General features: G+C 32.5%; 1 protein-coding gene across 2 annotated transcripts in view; it reads right to left on the bottom strand.

The window, feature by feature from the left end:
* Positions 1-8,697: 8,697 nt before the first annotated feature.
* Positions 8,698-20,598, bottom strand: part of LOC105139786 (putative pre-mRNA-splicing factor ATP-dependent RNA helicase DHX16) — a 19,394-nt gene continuing 7,493 nt past the window's right edge. For both annotated transcript variants that reach the window (XM_011046391.1, XM_011046390.1), the window contains exons 17-28: positions 19,790-19,858; positions 17,218-17,307; positions 16,297-16,383; positions 13,930-14,045; positions 13,774-13,840; positions 12,406-13,446; positions 11,785-11,847; positions 11,174-11,297; positions 10,979-11,079; positions 9,855-9,917; positions 9,666-9,738; positions 8,698-9,131 (exon numbers count right to left, since the gene is read on the bottom strand). In XM_011046391.1, coding sequence (XP_011044693.1) covers positions 9,070-9,131; positions 9,666-9,738; positions 9,855-9,917; positions 10,979-11,079; positions 11,174-11,297; positions 11,785-11,847; positions 12,406-13,446; positions 13,774-13,840; positions 13,930-14,045; positions 16,297-16,383; positions 17,218-17,307; positions 19,790-19,858 — 1,956 coding nt within the window. In that variant the 3' untranslated portion in view covers positions 8,698-9,069. The remainder of the gene's footprint in view (positions 9,132-9,665; positions 9,739-9,854; positions 9,918-10,978; positions 11,080-11,173; positions 11,298-11,784; positions 11,848-12,405; positions 13,447-13,773; positions 13,841-13,929; positions 14,046-16,296; positions 16,384-17,217; positions 17,308-19,789; positions 19,859-20,598) is intronic.

Genomic DNA, 20,598 nt, shown 5'->3' on the forward strand with positions numbered 1-20,598 from the left:
ACTTGGGTATAGTATAACTTGAAAATTTGCCACATTCTACCAAACATCTAATAATATCTTGTTTTTTTAAGCATTTCTATAATATCAACCAATGCCTTCTGATATTTCTATAAGACTTACTATAATAATTATTAATGGTGACCATGAGTATGGTGGTATTCTTTCTACTAGGAAAGTGAAGTGGAAAAGCGAGATTATTGCAAATAGTAAGGAGTTGGATGGAACAACATAATTGGTTAGTTATTCTTCATTAGGAGAATATCTATGAATATCCAAGTGGTATGATTACTAATTCATTACTTCAGTTTCAACATTTAAGTTATATAGATTTGAGTATAAATAATTTTGAAGGGAATCATTTTTCATATTTCATTGGATCCCTAAGCAAATCGAAATACTAGAATATCGAAATACTAGAATCTCTGATAATTTTTTAATTGTAAATCTCTCAAATTAGCTTTGCAACCTCTCAAGATTGTAATCTTTTGATCTTAGTTATAATTCTAGTATTAATTTTGGAAGTTTTAACTATCTCTTTAACTTTCTTTTTTTCTGTAACATCTTGACCTGAATAAAAATTATCTTAGTTAAGCCATTGACTGGGTGCAAGAGGTTAACCAGTTTTATCTTTTAAAAGTTTTATTATTAAATGATTGTTATCTTTCTGTCCTTTCTCTCATTCCTTTATAATTTCTTCTAAATCCCTTGTTGTCACTCTCTCTCTTACAACCATATGATTTCTACTTTGAATTGGTTGTCCAAACTTTAGTAATAACCTTGTTTATCTTGATCTTGGATATAATTGAGATATCAATTCTGAAAATCTTAACTGGTTTTTTTTTATCTTTCTTCTTTAGAGTCTTAACCTGAGTGGAAATAATCTTAATCAGACCAATGATTGGTTACTAGTGCTTGCCAAATTCCCTCGTGTACATGAACTGTATTCAAGTTTTTGTAGTATTTCAAATATCATTCCTCCATCTATTTCTCTTGCAAGTATTTTTAAATCTATTGCTGTCATTGATTTCTCAAAAAAACTATCTTACTTTAATATTCAATAGGTTGTCCACCATCAATAATAACTTAACTGTTCTTGACCTATTATATAGTTTATTACAAGGTTCAATTTCATATGCTTTCACAAACATAATTTCTCTTATGATTCTTGAATCATCCATTAACTAATTACATGGAAGTTCGAGATCATTTAGGCTAATATGCAATTCAAGTGCATTATATTTGGGACAAGACAATCTCACTAGAGAACTTTCTTAGTTCTTTCAAGACTTTTATAAATACATAAAAAGCTTATTAGAGAATCTTTGGCAATATAACAATCAATGTTATGGTTCATTGCCTGACATCACAAGATTCACTTCCATAAAAGAGTTGGATTTTTCTTGACCAATTAAATGGATTTTTATCGAAAAGATTTGGACAATGTTTTGAACTTGTTTCCTTAGGCTAGAGTGGCAATCAACTCACTGGATCATTGATATCGATGTTATGATGCTTTCATTATTGAGAGAGTAGTGGATCAATAACAATCAATTAAGTGGAAATGTTTTTGCAAGTGTTGGAAGCGTATCTCAGCTCATTTCATGTTAGGAGAATTTTGTACAAGGGCGCTGTTTGAAGCTTATTTTAAATTTTTTTTCAAGTTATATATATTGAATTTAACTCATAAGTCCATAGCTTTGAAATTCGAGTTTAACTGAGCTCTCATTTTTCAATTGGATCGAATGTTGTTTTCATCTTGTAATTTAGGCCTCATTTTTCTTAGTGGCTTCGAAATCAAAATGATGCACTTCAACTTGGTTTCTCTTCTGCTGAAATTTGAGATATCATCCCTAATTGGTTTTGGAATTTTTTTAATTCCAAGTTAAAACTCTTAAACCTTCCTCACAATAAGACTATTGAAAATTTGCTAGATTTCTCATCAAAATATCGCATCCTCCAAATCATATATTTGAGTTTCAACTAGTTTGATGATTCACCAACATCGTTTCTATGAAGTTGTGTGGCACTTTTTGTATTTCTAACAATATCTTTTTAGGGCTAGTTTGTATTTCATGTGAGATGGGAGGTATAACCTTGGATATCTTAACCTCTTAAATAACCTCTTATCATGTTGACTTCTTGATTGTTTAGACAATTTTGAAAATCTAGGAATTCTAAATTTGACAAACAACAATTATTCATGTGTAATTCTCAGTTCTATAGGATATGAGCATTCTTATAACATTGAATTTGCACAATAATAGCTTTATCGAAAAATTACCTTGTCTTTAAGCAATTGCAATAGTCTAGTCTTTTTAGATATGATCACAAATAAGTTGTAAAGAGAAATTGGATATAAGAAAGCCTGACATCTATGAAATTCCTTTCCCTATAATTAATGGGTTTAGTGGAAGCATACCACATCTTTGTCACCTAAAAAAGTAATCTTACTTCTATAATTTAGAAAATAGTCGGTAAGAATTCCATAACTAGTAATGGAACTAATCTTGATGGTGACTTTTTCAAATATCCTTATTAGAATAGTTCAGGATTGAAAGGAAATGGAGTATGATTATAAAAGTAGTTTTGGGCTTTTAAGGATCATTAATTTTACATGAAACAAATTAATATATAAAATTCAAGAAGAAATGATAGGACTTTTAAAGTTGGTTTCACTGAACTTGTTAGGAAATAATTTGATTATAGTAATATCATAAAAGATTGGGTGGTTAAGACAATTTGAATAACTTGATTTGTTAAGAAACCAATTATCAAAAGCAATTTCTATCACAATAGCTAATTTACATTTTCTAGATTACTTGAACTTCTCTAAGAGAGTGTTTGGAAACACGGGTCAATCGTGTTTCTAAAAACATTATTTTTTTTTGTTAAAAAATAATTTTTTTATGTTTTGGATCGTTTTGATGCGCTGATCTCAAAAATAATTTAAAAAAATCATTTTAATGCATTTCGAAATGAAAAACACTTTGAAAAATAATTACAATCACATTTATAAATACACCCTAACAATCACTTAATAGGGATGATTCCATTAAGCACTGAAGTTATGTGAGCAAAGAATTTCATTTGAATAATTGTTGTTGGTCAAATTCAAAATACTTAAATAGCTTCGATAAAAGGTTATTAGAGATGTCAATGATATTTAATCTACTACTTGCAATCCTACATGGAAGAAAAATTAAACTTGAGAACTTATTGTTAGAGAGAGACAATGCAAATGGGAAATGTGGTAGTGGACTCTCTAAGTGGTTGAAACTCAAATTTATGGTGTGCAAGTTGAAATATTTTGATAATAAATATAACAAAATTCCACTTATCTTGTTGTTAAAAAGGTTTAAGTGAATCAACTTGGAATTAGACAACTTTTAAAATCAATTAGGGATGATATTTGAAATTTCAGCAAAAAAGATATCAAGCTAATATATATCATTTTGGTTTCGAAGCTATTAAGAAAAATGAGAGCTCAAATTGCAAGACAATAGAAATATAATAATTTGAAAAGTGGGAGTCACAAGGAGTTATCAGATGTATTCAATACATTTAATTTAGAGAGATTTGAGAAATGAGGTTCATACACGGTCCCTTTCAAAAAACTCCCCCAACATACAATTCCTTAAGCTAAGATAGGTTTCCAATAATTTTTTACTAAGATCTTTTTAATTGATTCGAAGAGAGAATCAATAATCTAATGGAAGTGAATGTTATGATGTCAAGCAGTAAACTATGAAACCAATTGTTGTATAGTTTTAAAATCTCTAGTGAGCTCTTCATGCATTTATATAAGTCTTGAAAAAATTAAGACAACTCTTCAGCCATTGTTTTCTTTTAATTATAGTTCATTTAAACTGCATATCTACCAAAATAAACTCAAACTGCCTTTGTAACCAGTTGAAGGATAGATTAAGATTCCTAAAAAAAATCATCTTTGCATCTGAAATTGAACCTTGTAATATGTTATATGAAAGGTCAAGAACAATTAAAGTGTTATTAAAGTTGGATAATCAATAAAATATTAAAGAAGTAAGATGGTTAAAGAAATCAATGTTAACAAGAAATTTAGAAAAGTTGACAAAAGAGAGATGGAGGAATGATATTTGAAATATCACAAAAACTTTACTGCAATTCATGTAAGTAAGGAACCCTAGTAAGCACTCATAGTTAGTCATTGATTTGACTAAGATCAAGTCAAGATACTCTAAAGAAAAAAGATAAGGAAGCCAGTCGAGGTTTCAAAACTGATATTCTAAATATTTATGAGATAAAAATAAATAAGGTTGTTGAATAACCAATTAAATGTTGAAGAAACTTGTTAATTGTTTGCACCTAGTTAGGGGCATGACTGAGATCATTTTCGCTCATGTTCAAATGTTCAAGAGAAAAAAAGGTTAAAGTGACAATTAATATTTTCAAAATTAACATCAAAATTATAATTGAGATAAAAAAAAATTGCAATCTTGAGAGGTTGCAAAGCTGATTTGAGAGAGTTCCAATTTAAAAATTGTCAAAGAGACTCATGTATCTTAGTTTGTTTAGGGACCCAACAAAATATGAGAAATCATTCTTTTCAAAACGATTTACAATCAGATCCATGTAACTTAAGTGCTGCAACTCAAGTAATAACTTAGTGATCATTCCACATAGATGTTTATATGTATTTTTATGATGAAAATCAAGAAGAGTAGCATAATCAATTACGTTTTTGCATCCAACTCCTTTTTATTTATAGAAATTTCTCCTGATCCTCAAGTAGAAAGAATATCACCATACTTATAGTCACCATCATCAATTATCATAGAAAGTCTTGCATAAACAAGACAATTATTATATACTTGACAAAATGTGGCAAATCTTCAAATTAAACTATACCAAAGTTGAATTTTCAAAAAATAAAATAGTAAATCATCAATTTCTCTAAAGCATAGTATGATGACTAATTTAGTCAACTTAAAAAATTACGAAACTATCTTATCTTATCTTACAATCAAAGTACCATTTCAATTTGCTTAATGTGTTAATATATATATATATATATATATATATATATATATATATATATATATATATATATATATATATATATATATATATATATATATATATATATAATTCCCATCTTCAAATGAAGATCAAGAAGAGTGACAAGACTAGTCACTTCAAATGAAAAAAATTAATAAAAACTTTTATGGTATTTAAAAAGTAATTAATAATATCTTATTACTTACTACTTTACTTTTAGGATCCATTTTATATTCTTTTTTATTTTAATATTTGTCTTTTTTTTTAAATGAGCTACAAAGAGTAACTAATAGCGTGCCTATAGTTATTATTTGGGCATTGTCATAAACCAGTTTGGATTATTTCTCTTAAATTTCTCTTCTTTTTTTTCTTATGAAAATTAAGAATAGAAATAATAAAGTTGACCATATGGCGAAAGCAAGTTGAGAGGGCTTCAAATATGTATAGAAAAATCAAACTAGAATTTTGGATTAAATTGGGAGTTTAATCATGTCTTATTGTACCCAAGCCTAGAGAGACAATGTAGATTGAATGTCAAATTAAATGATTATTAGATGGATCTGCATGAAAATTAAGTTCAAAGATTTAATTAGACCAATTTGATTTAATCATGAGCCAAATTAAAAGTTTAATTATGTTTAAGAATTAATTTTGCTCAAATTAAAAGATTTAATTAGGTGCAAGGACTTAATTATACTTTTAATTGGTCATCTGCATGAAAATTAAGTTCAAAGATTTAATTAGACCAATTTAATTTAATCATGAACCAAATTAAAAGTTTAATTATGTTTGAGAATTAATTTTGGTCAAATTAAAAGATTTAATTAGGTGCAAGGACTTAATTATACTTTTAATTGGTCAAACTAATTTTAGTAGCTATTTAATTAATGAAAAATTAAATTTGGGAGCTCAATTTGGGTTTAATTGAGAAGATTAGAATTTTAGAGGACTAAACTTATTTTTTTTCAAAGTCAATTGATTGAAATGAGAGGTAAAATTGCAAGAAAATCAAAGTTTAAGGTCAATTAAGGGTTAAATTGAAGAAATTCATAATTAATGATTTTTTTGAAAAAGACACTTAACTTCAGGGATATAATTTGTTTGAAAACATAGATGAAACAAAATAAAATTGAAAGTTTAATGATTAATTACGAGTTAGTTTGCATAAATCTAAACTAATTACCAAAATAAAAAAGACATTGAAATTAGGGATTGATATTGGAATTAGATAAGGGTAAAATTACATAAAATTAAAAATTTTAAGTCAATTAAGGGTGCGGGTACAACTAAAAGAAATAAAAAACCAAATGACTAAATTGAACTTTAGTCAAATCCCTAATTAAAACCTCAAGTAGTGAAAATAATGTCGTTTTATTTAAATGAAACGACTCATTTTTATAAAAATAATATCTTTTTGACCAACAGAAACAACAAAAAAAAAGAGAGAAAGACAGATGACTTGTCTAGCTATTGTTCATCTTCTATCTTTGTACATGAAAAGGCTGCTCAAGTTGCTATTTTTTTAAAGCAGTTAATGATTTGCCTCTTAACCAAATCAAACAAACCATATACCACTATTATGCCATGATATTGTACTACATCCTAATGTAATTCTTATTGGCTAATTGCTTCTATAGTTGTTGCGGTACTGCCCTCAAATAGGCCAACCTGATCAGCATTTAACAACCTGATTTTTATAAATCATAATGACAACTTTAAACTAACAATTGAGATCCTTCCAGCTTGAATCAAGGACCAAGATTGGTCCCCGATAAAAACAAGATGTTCCTCTTCCACCCTTTATAAATAGAAGTGGATTTCGGGTATTGAGGGGCAATAAAGTTGGGTGGAAAGTTAGCCAAAAAATTAGCCTTTACACCATTTTTTTTACCAACCAACCTTGTTTCCTTTTCATCCTCCTTTTCCAATACCAACACCGTGAATGATTCTTACCAGCCACACTACCAGCTAGAAGGCCACCACCAGCACTTCTAGCAGCTTCAGCAACTCGAGTAGTAGTCGTCAATCGCTAACTTCTCCACCATTTCCCTGTTGGACCTCCTAGCAAAGGCAACCAATGCTGCCTCCCCCCCTCCTGGACACCAAGTAACCACCTTCATCGCCCTTCCTTTTTTTCTTCTTCTTTCTGGGTGTAACCATGCAGAAAGTGACTTATAATTCATGTTTTACAGTTTGCCGCACAATTTAGTCATTAGACGAGGCCAATTACTAAGTTTTGTAGGCTAAACCCTCAACCCAGCCCACACAACTGGGTTACGTCCAGCCTATTATATATAAAAAAGAAGATAAGATTGTTGGGTTATTAGTTGGCCCAACCCAATCTTAATGGGTCATGCTTGGGCTTCGTGCTTGAGCAGCCCGTGTATTAAAAAAAAAAGATAATAATACTTAAAACAAATTAAAAAAATAATTTTTCTAAAGACCATTCTAAAATTATATGTGGATTTGTTGTGTGTTTTTATAATAATTTTATCTAATATCAAATTGCAGACTTACACTATAAGATATAGACATAATATTAAAATATCTTATTTTCTCCTATAAAAAATAGAAAAATCCAAAATTTCAAAATTGAAATTTATTTAAAAAAACAAAAAAAAAAAGATGTTTTGTTTTCTTACATCCTAAGGATTGTTTTCATGCATATTTTTCTAAAAAAGATAAAAATTATATTTCTATCATGTTTTAAAAATACAACAATGGATATCATAATCGATTTATGATTATCCATTAAGTTTTGATCAAAATACCAAAAATCTCATAATAACTAGTTTGTTACTTGAAATATTAGAAATAGGAAATAAATGTCATGATAAATCTTAGACTTAGAACGGTTATAATTTAATCCAATAAGGTAGAGATTTTTTCATGAAAGAAGATTTGTCTTAGATGAGACTAATAAATAACATGACCTAGTAAAAACAATTGATTAACAATACAGCTTACCTTAGGTAAAGTGCATTAGGGGTAATGTGTATTTTCTTTGAACAACAAGTTCCCTTACCGAGACTCTCGCAGACCATTAAGTTTTCTAGTGATTATAATACTAGGTAGCAGCTTCTGAACTTAATAATTATAACTTTATAGTTAAATTCAAAACTCTCTTTAACTTTCAAGAGATAGCTTCGTTGTGCATGTCGTGATAAGCATTATAATTATTTTTTTAATTTTTAACAGGTATTTTCATCATTATCTTAATCCTTTTGTATAATTATTATAGATATTTAAAGTGTTGATTCACACCGTTATGTTACATACATTTTGTTATATTGCATAATAAATGTATGATGCTAATGAAGAAATTTTGAGAAGATAGTGCTCGATAATTATAATATTAAAAGATGTTTGAGAATATGATAATAATTGTTTTTAAAAATATTTTTCATAGATAAAATTATAAAAATAATATTTTTTATTTTTTAAAATTTATTTTTAACATCAGCATATTAAACAATCCAAAAACACTAAAAAATATTTAAATTTTAATAAATAAAAAAAGTTCATACTCCCTCCCTGGAAATATGAATTTGTTGAATTGATTAATTAGTTTATCAAGATGTAACAATTTGGTCTCCCTAAGAACTAATAACAACTTGTATATAACTTCTTGTTTTTGTGATGACTTGTATGATCCATGACTTTCAAAATCACAAGTGTTATATTTGAATCCGTATTTTAGTTACAATATTGACATAATACATAACTTGCCTGAAAGCAATTGCCTTCTCCATAAATGTTCTATATATACATAATACAAATGTATATATCTCGGGTCAGAGTAAGGATGGGATTTTCATTAATCATTGATTATGGTAACTATCCAAATTTCAGGTCAGTATCTATTGGTTCAGATGAAATTACTATCCCTACATACGATGTCAAATTGTCTGCAAAATTGTATTTACGTCTTGTATTCCTAGACCACAAATAACTCTAGGGCCCCTGACAAGCTCCCGTATACTCCTCATATCTTATGAACCCAGCTGCAAGCTCCCGTATACTCTTCGTATCTTATGAACCCAGCTGCTGCGATGATGCTCGTCCCTGCCCTCGTGGCATTTTCTTCGACCCCGCTGCCAAACATAAAACCGAATATCACTAAACACAATGTAGCTCAATGTCATATCACAAGGAAGCGCATCTTCGGTACGATAAATTAAAACAATTGTGGATTGCCATCATTGCAAGCTAATAACAAGATTTCAACCGTCCTAATGATAGATGCATGCACGTAGAACAAGCTTTTTTCATCTAATTTGCATGCATCATGTTCTTACTCTACAAGATATTCAGAAAGAGTTCCATTTTAAATTCTCAAATGGAAGCAAGAATTCCAATCTAAGCCCGCTCAAGACGACAAATCATTGTTGGCCAAATCTGGCCATTCAATAACATGCCGAAGGCAATCACTTTCCAGCAAGGGTAAGCTATTTATACTTGGCATTCGTGGACGCTCATCTTATCTGTTTACTATGTTGTTTATTCTTGACTGGTATTGGCTTATAAGTTGTGTTCTCATTGCAAGCTTGAACAGCAATAATATTCAGGCCTTTCAGTAATACACGCAAGCATGCACGCAAATATACAGAGAGAGAAAGAGAGCATACGATCTTCAACATCCTTCATCTGGTAATAATGGGGAGCTATTTCTACCAGCCAGTCTGGCTTTAGTTCCGTTACCTGCAATTCGTGTTCCAAATTTCAGCTATAACCCAAAACATATTCCAATTTCCAAGTGAAGCCCTTGTTGATGGGAGTAATATCTGAAATGTGTGTTTTAGATGAGTAAAACTTGCCTGCCTCATGTACTCCTTAGTAGTAAGAACCAACTCGTGGTATATAACCCATCTTGGGAGCACCTGCATTGAAATAAATAAAATATATAAACACACAAGAAAACACTACTTGGAAAATGGGATTTGTATGAGTTGAAATAACAAATGCAGCCTGATATGTACTTGACTCCTTGTCAATTTCCCCAACCAAGAAAACGCTTGTATGGTGGAGCACATTAGAGAAGAAAAACACTTCAGGACAAGCTTATGGTGGAGTGCATTAGAGAAGAAAAAAACACTTCAGGACAAACTTACGCACAATATGACTTTTATTGGAACAATATTATCAAAGGAAAAAATCTATAACAAGTATACTTATAGCCTACATGCCCAACTGATGAGTGAAGATGACAAAAAGGAAATTTCCCTATTTAACACACAGGTTAAAGCCTTCTAACATTGTGCAAAAGTTTAGCGCAAGCATTTGGGTTCCTTGGACAACTTAAAATCCAGATAGATCAGGATACAAAGAAATGTCAACATCTGTGAGATTTATGAACAGTTTCCATGGTCATTATATGCCTAATCCCAAAAATGGTCTCGGTTCAACAAGCATCCCGGTCTATATATGCTTATGCCTAGTGTTTATGCAAACTATCTGGTTCTTGGAAATCAGCATTCCAAAATTATTTGCAGCAACTACACCAGATAAAAACCAGATTCACCCATAGGAAATTCCCTACCTGGATAGCATACAAATCTTTTCAATGGAAGATGTCATCCTGAAGTTAAGAAAATAAAAAGCCACGGCGGTTTACTTCAAACTCATTTCAAGTATAATACAGAAAACCAGGGAGAATATCTATTTTGAATATGTTGATATGCCATCCACACAAAGAATCATTAATGACAAAGGGTCTGTTTAGCGTGCCTATAAGCAAAGCACCCCTCTTAGTTGATTATAATAGAAGCAGTAGAAGGTGATGTTCTCTCATAAGCATCTTTTACCTGCTTTTATGAGATATAATGCTTGCCTTTTCAAAAAGCAAGCTCTTTACCAAACACTTGTACTTTTAAAAGCTAGACCAAAGCTGCACACTAATATGCATAATAGCAAGGCCAAACAGAGCCAAAACACATCTCACCTGCGACAACCCTGAGCTGGGATGAATGTGAACCGTCTGTGAATGTTTCACAGTTCTGTAGGATCCATTCTTCTGTAGCCTAGCAGAATGGGGGAAAAAACCTGGAAAGGACGATTAGAGTTGAATTAAATACTGAAGATCACGTGAGTATTTTGACTCCAAATAAATAGTAATAGTTATTGCTAGTAAATTTACCAGAAGTTATGGACTTCTTTATCGCATCTAAATCATTGGAGTTGGATGATAGCTCAATTTCAACCCTCTCCAAAAGGCCCTCCAACTGGTCTCGTACATCCCTGGCTCGCTTCATACTCCTTACCTGATACCATGGAGACCATGGGTAACAAGGTTCTACAGATCAGATATCGCTAAAAAGAAAATTGAAGGGCTAAGCTGAGTGTCAGATGAACTATATTGTCAAATTTGCACTTCTATGAGAATTGGCTTTGGAGGCTATATTTAGTTTTTCAATCACAATGGGAGCAATCTATTTGAAATTCAAGTCAGATCTCCAGATGCCATGTGCACATTGTGCTGCTTGAACAAATTCATGTTCGGTTTTACTAGAAGGGCTCAAGTGTCCTGATATACCAGCATGCAAAGAACTATTTATCCAGAACAGGGGGAGAAAAAGGACTATTTTGGAACCTGCACCCATTTTATGGATCAGAGGCCTCAACAGTTGGAATTTCAATTAACACGAAACTTGGACTCGTGTCTATTTTGAACACTCACAGTGGGTAACATAGCACCAAAGAATCAGGAATTTAGATGACAATATGCCATTCTAAAATATTGAGTCATACCTGAATATAATTTTCATAACACCATTGTGTCGAATAATTAGTTTCCTTCCAAGAATTATACACCTAAAAACATCAGCAACAAACATGGTGAGGCAACCATTCTGGACACCTTGAATCAAGTAAAATGAGCAATTCAAATGTAGTTCATAAAATAAAAGGGAAAACCACAATGATAATGCAATTCATATCATAATTTTTGAAAAAGTAACATAAAAATCTATCAAAATCAGAGCAATATATTGCATATCCACTCTAAAGTAAACTGAGAAAATTACCAATAAGTTCAGTTTTAGGAAGTAAAAGGCAAGTTCTATCAACATTTTCATTGACCAATAAGTTCATATTTGAATTGTTTATCCATGTGCACTTTTATTTTTTTTAAGGGAACTCATAGATCTAAACCTTTATTTCTTAATTTTTTTATTAGATTTCAGCTTGCAGGGGGAGGGGGGGTGATTGAGATTGATAAGCATCTCTACCACGTGTACATGCATAAACAAGTGTGATGTACAAACCATTGTGCCTATATTAGTACAGCATGTAATTGTGTGTGCACATGCATGTATACATATAATTATATGCATTTGAATCCATTCCTAGCGTGTTACATATGTAACTAACCTTAAGAAGAGCAATATGGTCCCCCACATTTCCAGTGTGGAAATTCATTCTGGCATTGTCAGCGTGAACTTGTTTGTCCTTTGGACGATAGAAGATTGAATTTCCAACAGAAAGCATGGCAGCAATAGAAATTATCTCATCTGAGCATTTGTACTTGTCAGAAGCAACAATCATTTTAGACAGCATGGGATCAAGGGGGAACTCAGCCATTCTTCTACCAACTTTAGTCAACTCACCAAGTTTATTTAGCGCACTCAGTGCAAAGAGCAGTTCCAGAGCCTTAAGTAATGCCTCTGAGGGTGGAGGATCCATAAAATCAAAATTTATTAGGTCATGGATTCCAAGACTCTTCAAAGTGAGCACGACATTGGCCAGATTAGTTCTTTGTATTTCTGGTATTGTATTATCTTCCAGGTCATGAAGATAATTGTAAGCAGTATACAACCGAAAACACTTTCCTGGACCAGTTCGTCCAGACCGGCCAGCACGCTGCATTGCTGAAGCTTTTGAAATGGGTGTGACCAGCAAAGATTCCATCCCAGTCCTAGGGTTGTATGATTTCATCTTACAAAAACCTGGATCTATGACATACTTGATCCCATCAATTGTTAAGGATGTTTCCGCAATATTTGTTGCAAGGACTACCTTCCGTGCTCCTTCAGGAGTGGGCTCAAATATTTTAGCTTGGAGCTCTGTGGGTAAGTTAGCATATATAGGGCAAATAATAAGTTCTGCAATTTTTGTACCCAAACCCCTTGTCCTATGCCTCATAATCTCCTCAGCTGTCTCTATTTCCTCCTGACCAGTGAGAAATATTAAAATATCTCCAGGCGGCTGTGTCACATGGATTTGAAGTACAGTTACAACAGCTGCATCTAAGTAATCAGCTTCCGGGGCTTTTGTATAGTGTATCTCGACAGGAAACCTCCTCCCAGGAATTTTGAAAATTGGAGCAGAATCAAAGTAATCACTAAATTTCTCAGCATCAAGTGTTGCACTTGAAATAAGCAACTTTAAATCTGGTCGAAAACGGGCTATATCCTATCACATAGAAACATGGATGGTTGAACAATCAGGTAATGATCAAGAGTTTAACCAGTACTTGTACAAAAATAAGTAATCCTAACGTTGGTAAACTTGTTCCTAGAGATGTAATCCTAATGTGGTAATACTGTTCCTACAGATCTGACATTGCTAGAATATATTCACGGATTACAGGCACTGAAATAAATTACGCATTAATGTACTGAATGAGCAAAAGAATCTGTACCTTCTTTCTATCAGGTAGAATATACACAGTCATGGTTTTATACATCCATAGATATATATAAATGAATTATAGCTATAAAGTTGAAAGAATCTACTTGCCTTTACCAATCCAAACAGTATGTCAGTTGACAAAGTTCTTTCATGTGCCTCATCCACCATCACAACACTAATTTGAAATAAAACAAAAAATGCTTTAGTAAGCCAGTGGAACCAACCACATCAAAACCACAAATAAGACAATGAGACATAGCTCACCTGTAGCCTGCCAGATCTGGTTCGCCAAGAAATTCACGCAAGAGCATTCCATCAGTCATATATTTCAAAACAGTCTTATCTGATGTGCAATCTTCAAAACGAATGGAGTAGCCAACCTGAAGATAACATGAAAGCCATTTACTGTTAAATGTTATTTAATAGTAGGTTATTACCATTTCTAACATACTTCCACAAATTAAGCTTTCCCTGTCTTAAATGCTAGAATTTTCGAGTCCTATTAAGTCTGTGATAATAGACAATCTCAAATAATGATATGAGCACACCTTAAGCCATAATAATAGCTAGATTTCGCAAAAACAAGTCACTCTTTTAATTTTTTCGTGAACATTCTGTGTCTTTATTTACTGTCCAACCAATGATCATTGCAACATGCCTTCAAAGCCAACTGCATGATTTAGGTTTAAGTCATTTTGATATAGGAGCAGATCCTATATAGTAGTTTAATTTCAAGTAGCATGGTATTTTAGTGTACCTAGCATCTTTCACATAATTACAGCTTTTCCTTTACTAGTTCATTTATGTATTAGTTATCATGTTAGTTTGATGGCTGAGATTTAGTTATTTTTAAGGGCTAGAATTTCTTGCTTAGTATTTAAGGGCTGCCACAGCTGTAACAAAGATGTTTTGGCATTTGATATAAAAGACTTCATTCTTTTATAGCAATATAATTCAGATAGCCAGCCAGCCTTTGACTGCATTTGCAATCTTTTTGCCTTTTCTTCCTATGTCATATTTACCCAAAAAAAAAAAATCCATGGGTTACATAATATGTATCTCCCTTTCCAAATCAGCCATAAATCCAATATATTTGACCACTTAAAAGGCACAGAACTTTTATTTGTATTTGTAATCCTTTTCTTCATTCGTTTAAAAATTTCTAAGACTATGTAGTTAGGTTCAAAGAATTTATTTTCATATACAGGAAGAACTTAGGAAAGTGAATTTATATGTTAATCAAATTCTTTTGTCATTATCATTCATATATTAAAAATTAGAACTTCTATGAAAAATAACACATTTAGGATAAAATTTTAGGGGAATGACACCGTTTAAAAAAAACATTGGGAAAATAGCATAGTTTAACACAACTGTTATTTTGAATCACAGTTTTAAACAAAACCATTATTCAGAATCACGGTTTTAACACAAGCGCTATTCTGAATCACGATTTTAATCAAAACCATTATTCTGAATAACAGTTTTAATATCATTTGTTGCGAGACTAAGGGGGAAGCTCAAAAAGCTATTGAGGGAATGCATGGCAAGGTTTATTATGATGCTGTAACTAGAACGTGTATAGAAAGAATTGAATAAGATAGAGAAGAGTTGGTGAGTGTTGATAAAGATAACACATACGCATGCACCCATGAGTGTAACCATGACATTCATTTTTGATACATCGCCGAAAGTGATTAGAGTAGACACACCATATGACACAGCTAGAGCTCCCCCCACTTCCACTGGTACTGCTATTTTTATAGCTTTTAAAACAGCCAACATAAGCCTTTATCATTTTCAAGGCTTGAGTTTTATGTGTAGTCTAGCAATGCAATGTGGTGCTTTGAGATTAAAAAAGAAAAAAGGCACTACACACTGGCCCCATCTTTGTGGAATAACAAGTAATATGAACTTAGTTTGACTTAAAAGGACTTCTTGAAATGAACATGAACTGATCTCTCTCTTCCATTAGGATGTATGCTGTGAAAAATGAAGCACCATTTATGAAGCAGCTAAATAAGCAATTATAGGAGCAGAAATACCCGTATAAGTTATATTAAAAAAACACTAAACTTTCACTGAGACCAGAGGTTGAAACTTCTCAACTTCAGATGTTTCAAAATGCAATTGGAATATGGCAGTACCTTCCTCTTGGCAGTATTGGAAAATGGTTGCACCTTCCTCTTGGAAGTATGAGAGTGAAAGCACTTACATGGTATAAATAAATTGGTATCGAAGTCTCATATGGTTCTTTCAGTGTTATCACTCCACCAACACCAAGCCCCTTCGGGCATGGAACATTAGCAGGGAATGCAACAGAACCACTATTCCTAGTAGCGTTTCATTAATAAAACTGAGATTCACATTAAAAGACCCTAAAGATTAGGAAGATAAAAGGTACAACAGACCATGCATATTGCACATGTCTGAGGGTTAGTGTAGCATAAATTATTCAATCCTAAAATGTATAAGCATGTGAGCCCAATTCTACCAACAGCAATCCAAGTGACAATGAATATAACATCATACAGTGCATGATGTGAGAACGCATATAAACCTACACTCGGTAAAATAAACAAAAACATGAGTAAAAAATAGAGACCAAGAGTAATAACAGATACCACACACCTCATGCCCAAGTTTCACACCCATTTCTTGAGAAACTCTAGCAGCAACACTCATGGCAGCAACTCGCCTTGGCTGTGTACAACCAACCTGTAAGAAGCAACAAAAAAAAGTTGATATTCTCAAAAATGTCAAACATGTTGACACCAGCTTTCTCAAATCATTTAGGCAAAACCTGTGGTTATCTCTTGAAGTAAATTGGCACACTTTTAATTTTGCCCATCTTAGCACATTATTTTCCATGTTCAAGTCATTGTCAAGTAGAATTAAGGAATAATAAAAACACCACAACATCACCCAGTGTTTCTTTGGATGTAATTGTCAACATTAAGAACTCAAGGCATAATTGACTTTTGAGATAAATATGTATAAGGGACAAAACCAGCGCCATTCCCAATCATTTTTCTTGGATCACAAATGACCCTATGGGAGGTAGGGGATGCACGCATCACTGGGCCATTGCCCTATTGGTGACACACTAATTGTTGTTTCAATGTAATATCAGTTATCATAAAAGAATCAGTGTTAAAGGCATGTCTAGTTGTGTGTAAATACAAATGCATGTTACATTGGTTTTCGAGGTCATTCCTGTTTTGACTCTCTTCTTAAATCACTAGAATTAAGATTCAGTTAAAACAAGAAATTATGGAATTTAACTACAACTTTAGGCAAATTATACCACAAAAAGAATATCAACATAATAGCAGAGCAAGTTGCAATAATTGCATCAGTTGTTGATTCCCAAAAGCCCAATACTGTAACAAGAAAATTTTGCATGTGTCCATTTGTACAGCAAATATGACAAGCAAATGCTACTTGAATTTTTGACGAGTAATAATTCACTAGAGGGTGACAACTAGAACAACAGAAAAATGACACTTAGCATCTACAATGGCAATTGCATATGAAGGAACAAGATGATACCTTCCCATGCTTGGTGTAACCAGCTTCATGAAGATACTGTGGTATCTGTGTGGTCTTCCCTGAACCAGTTTCTCCTACTATGATAATAACCTGCAAAAGAGATGATAAAATACTATTAAAAAAACATGAATTGAGCGTCTACATCCACTCATGCACATGCAAGTAGTAAGTAAATGCCATGTTACAGACTCGAGCACAGTGGCTGGAGATGCCCCATCTAATAAGACATTATAAATCGTATGACTGAACAGTGTTCAGCAATTAGATGAAAGCATTTATATGCTTAAACTACTGGATATAGGGGATGGGAAAGAATTTTGAGGTCTAAAGTGAGATGCTTTAATTTTAAGTCATTTGATCTAATACTAGTTAGGAAAGACATGGTCAAGGGAATCCCCCAAGAAGTGCATTTTCTTCCTATAGAGGAAAGACTTGGTCACTGCTTGAAGCAACTTTCAATTGGTAAACTACAAGGAAGGCAAATGCACTTCCCAGGTGATTATCTAGGCCAATTGCTGATCAAGCTGTATGAGTGCTTTGGAATCAGCTCGCCGCTTGCTTATTCATTTCATTTCAAGCACAAAATTAATGTGCATGTCTTCTCTGAAGCTACTAGGAAGACAAATGCACTTCCCAGGGGATTATTGTAACGACCTGAAATTTCCATGTAATTTTTATATTTCTAATCATCATGTCTGAGTATAATGTTAATCACCACGCACAATCGCACTATTGGGACTAAAAGTGGTACGAAACTTAGAGAAAACTTTTATGATAATTATGAATAGGAATCTCCAAAAAATTAGTCTAAGACCCAAGATGATTTAAGTAAATTATATAGTATGCAAAATTCAGATTTTTAGCATGAAATTTCCAACTATCTAGTTTTACAATATCAAACATGTCTCTCAATCCGATCGTTGGTTCGGGCTGAAATTTTACGTGGGGTCTTAAGACATGATGTTTTGCCTTTGGTTAAAATTTGCCATATTCATAATTATCATAGAATTTTTCTCTAAGTTTCTTACCACTTTTAGTCCCAATAGCGTGATTGTGCACGAGGATTATACTGAAATTCAACATTTCTCGAGCAAAGGGTCATGCATTGATCTATACCCAATTTACAGAATTTCCTCCTTCAAATTATTATTTTTACCTGGTCAAGGAGTTTTCACGATTTATCGTTGAATAAGATTTCGCATATTATTTTATTACTTTAGCTTCTCTAAATTTTAAATTAATCTCCCGGAAATGTTCATCCCAATTGATAAGATTTTCTCCCTAATTTATCATTTTTCAATTAATAGTTACCCTATTTAACCCATATTTATCTATTTACCCTATATATTTAACCCAAGTTTATCTATTTTTGACTGGGGGTTTACATTTATCTTGGCCAATTGCTGATTACTCTGTAAGAATGCTTTTGAATCAGTTCATTGCTTGCTTGTTCATTTCATTTCGAGCACAAAATTGAAGTGGATGTCTTCTCTGTGGCAGGGATCTGTTTGGGATGAAAGGTTGATTGAAGCTGTGAAGGCTTTGTGAGGTGTACAGTGTAAACAAAATAAGAGGAAAATTCTTGCCTTTCTACCTCTTACAATTTTTTGGCTAGGGCAGGAGGAGTGTAATAAGAGCCTTTTGAGAGACAAGAGCTGCCTCTCTGTGTTAGTTTGGATAGCTCAAGTACAACACCTTTCCCCTTCTGCTGAGACAAGAGATTACTACCATCATTGAAAAGCAAGAAAGACTTCACTTGAGAGGAAAATACCGGGGAAAAAATAACAAAATAATATCTATCCTGGCAAACTAGGCCTAATCCAGAATCTGAGTGGTTTTGGTAGCATGCAATGGTAGTGTGCAATTCTTTGAAAGTGTTCTTTCATTAAAGGTTTTTTATAACCGTGTTCTAGTAACTTTGCCACTCTTAATTATTTTTTCCCTCCAATCACAAGAAAATATATATGATGCTTTAGGATGGTAAAAAGAAATACAAGAATAGGCCTCTTGTGATAAATAAAAATCAGTGTAATGTAGGAATTAGAAAATAAATATCAAAATCATATTTTTAAATTTTTCAAAACAAAGAAATTGTATCCAAACTTCAAAGCTACAGGAAAAATTGCTTTCTTTCCTACCCTAACCAACCTTTCCTAGCTATGGTTCAAAACAGGGTCGAATATGCCAGCTGCTGCTGCTGAGCCAGAAATTTGTTTTACTATGATTTCTTGGTCTTCTGACCTCAGGCAATTATCTTTACAGCTAAAAACCTGTCCCAAAAAGGTGTAAACTCCAATAATGCCAAATCAGGCAAACAATATCGTTTCAATAGTACTTTAACCTTTGCCATTTTTCTTATCCCATTTTTATTACTGGGCACGGAAACAGGCAGCCATTCTTGATAGCATGAAACACAACTTAGCCCACATTATCTCATTTCAGAACAAGTGGAACTCTAGGGAATGAGGCAAGTTCATGTAACAAAGACTATAGTTTACATATGAGCAAAAAATAACCATCAGCAACAAGTAGGGACGAATTAGCAAAAGCATTAAATGTTGCAAGAAAATACCTGATGATCATTGATAGCTTTGAGCAGTTCATCTCGATATGGATAGATAGGCAAGGTTTTTCTATCTTCCTGAAAGAATAAAAAATGCAGGCAATAGTCAACAACATAACAGTAAATCACATGTTTTCTGGTAGACTACTAGACATGCAAATGTTCCCACAACCACTGCAGGAGTTTGTTACTCAGAAAATCCTAGAAGACTGCAATGTCGAGTGAGAAAGAAAAACACATCAGATCATGCATTTACAAAACAATAAATGGTCTTTTATGCATTGCAAAATGATCATCACAGTCTGACTCATATTCATTGAAGCTTTACTTTCTGGGAGCTATTTTAATGCTTTGACCACATTCCTTATTTCATTCCTCGGAGGATTGTTAGTATTAGTTTCATTGTGATTGAAAATTACAAGTCCAAACATCAGATTAATCAAATCATAAACTTGATTATGATTTGCAAATCAAATCTCCTCATATAGGAACGAGATTTTTAAAGCAAAGGAAGAAACTTTTTGGGAAAAAGAACCGACATACAACAGGGAGTGTAAGAATCATATGGGAATGGGAATAATAAGAGCCAAAACTCTAATCAAGGAAATGTACAATCTTGTTCTTATTTTCATGACTTGAACTTGAAAAATAAATTACCTATATATGTGATTACAGTTTCCTTTATAAATAAATTCAAGTGAACTACAATACTCAAATTCCATATATTCCAATCAAAACTTTTTCAACCCAATCAATTAAGACCAATTTCTATCATCAGTTTCATCACTTGGCTCATTGCTACCATAGCTTTCCTGCTG

The sequence above is a fragment of the Populus euphratica genome, unplaced genomic scaffold (assembly GCF_000495115.2).
Source record: "Populus euphratica unplaced genomic scaffold, PopEup_1.0 scaffold97.1, whole genome shotgun sequence".
NCBI lineage: Eukaryota > Viridiplantae > Streptophyta > Magnoliopsida > Malpighiales > Salicaceae > Populus > Populus euphratica.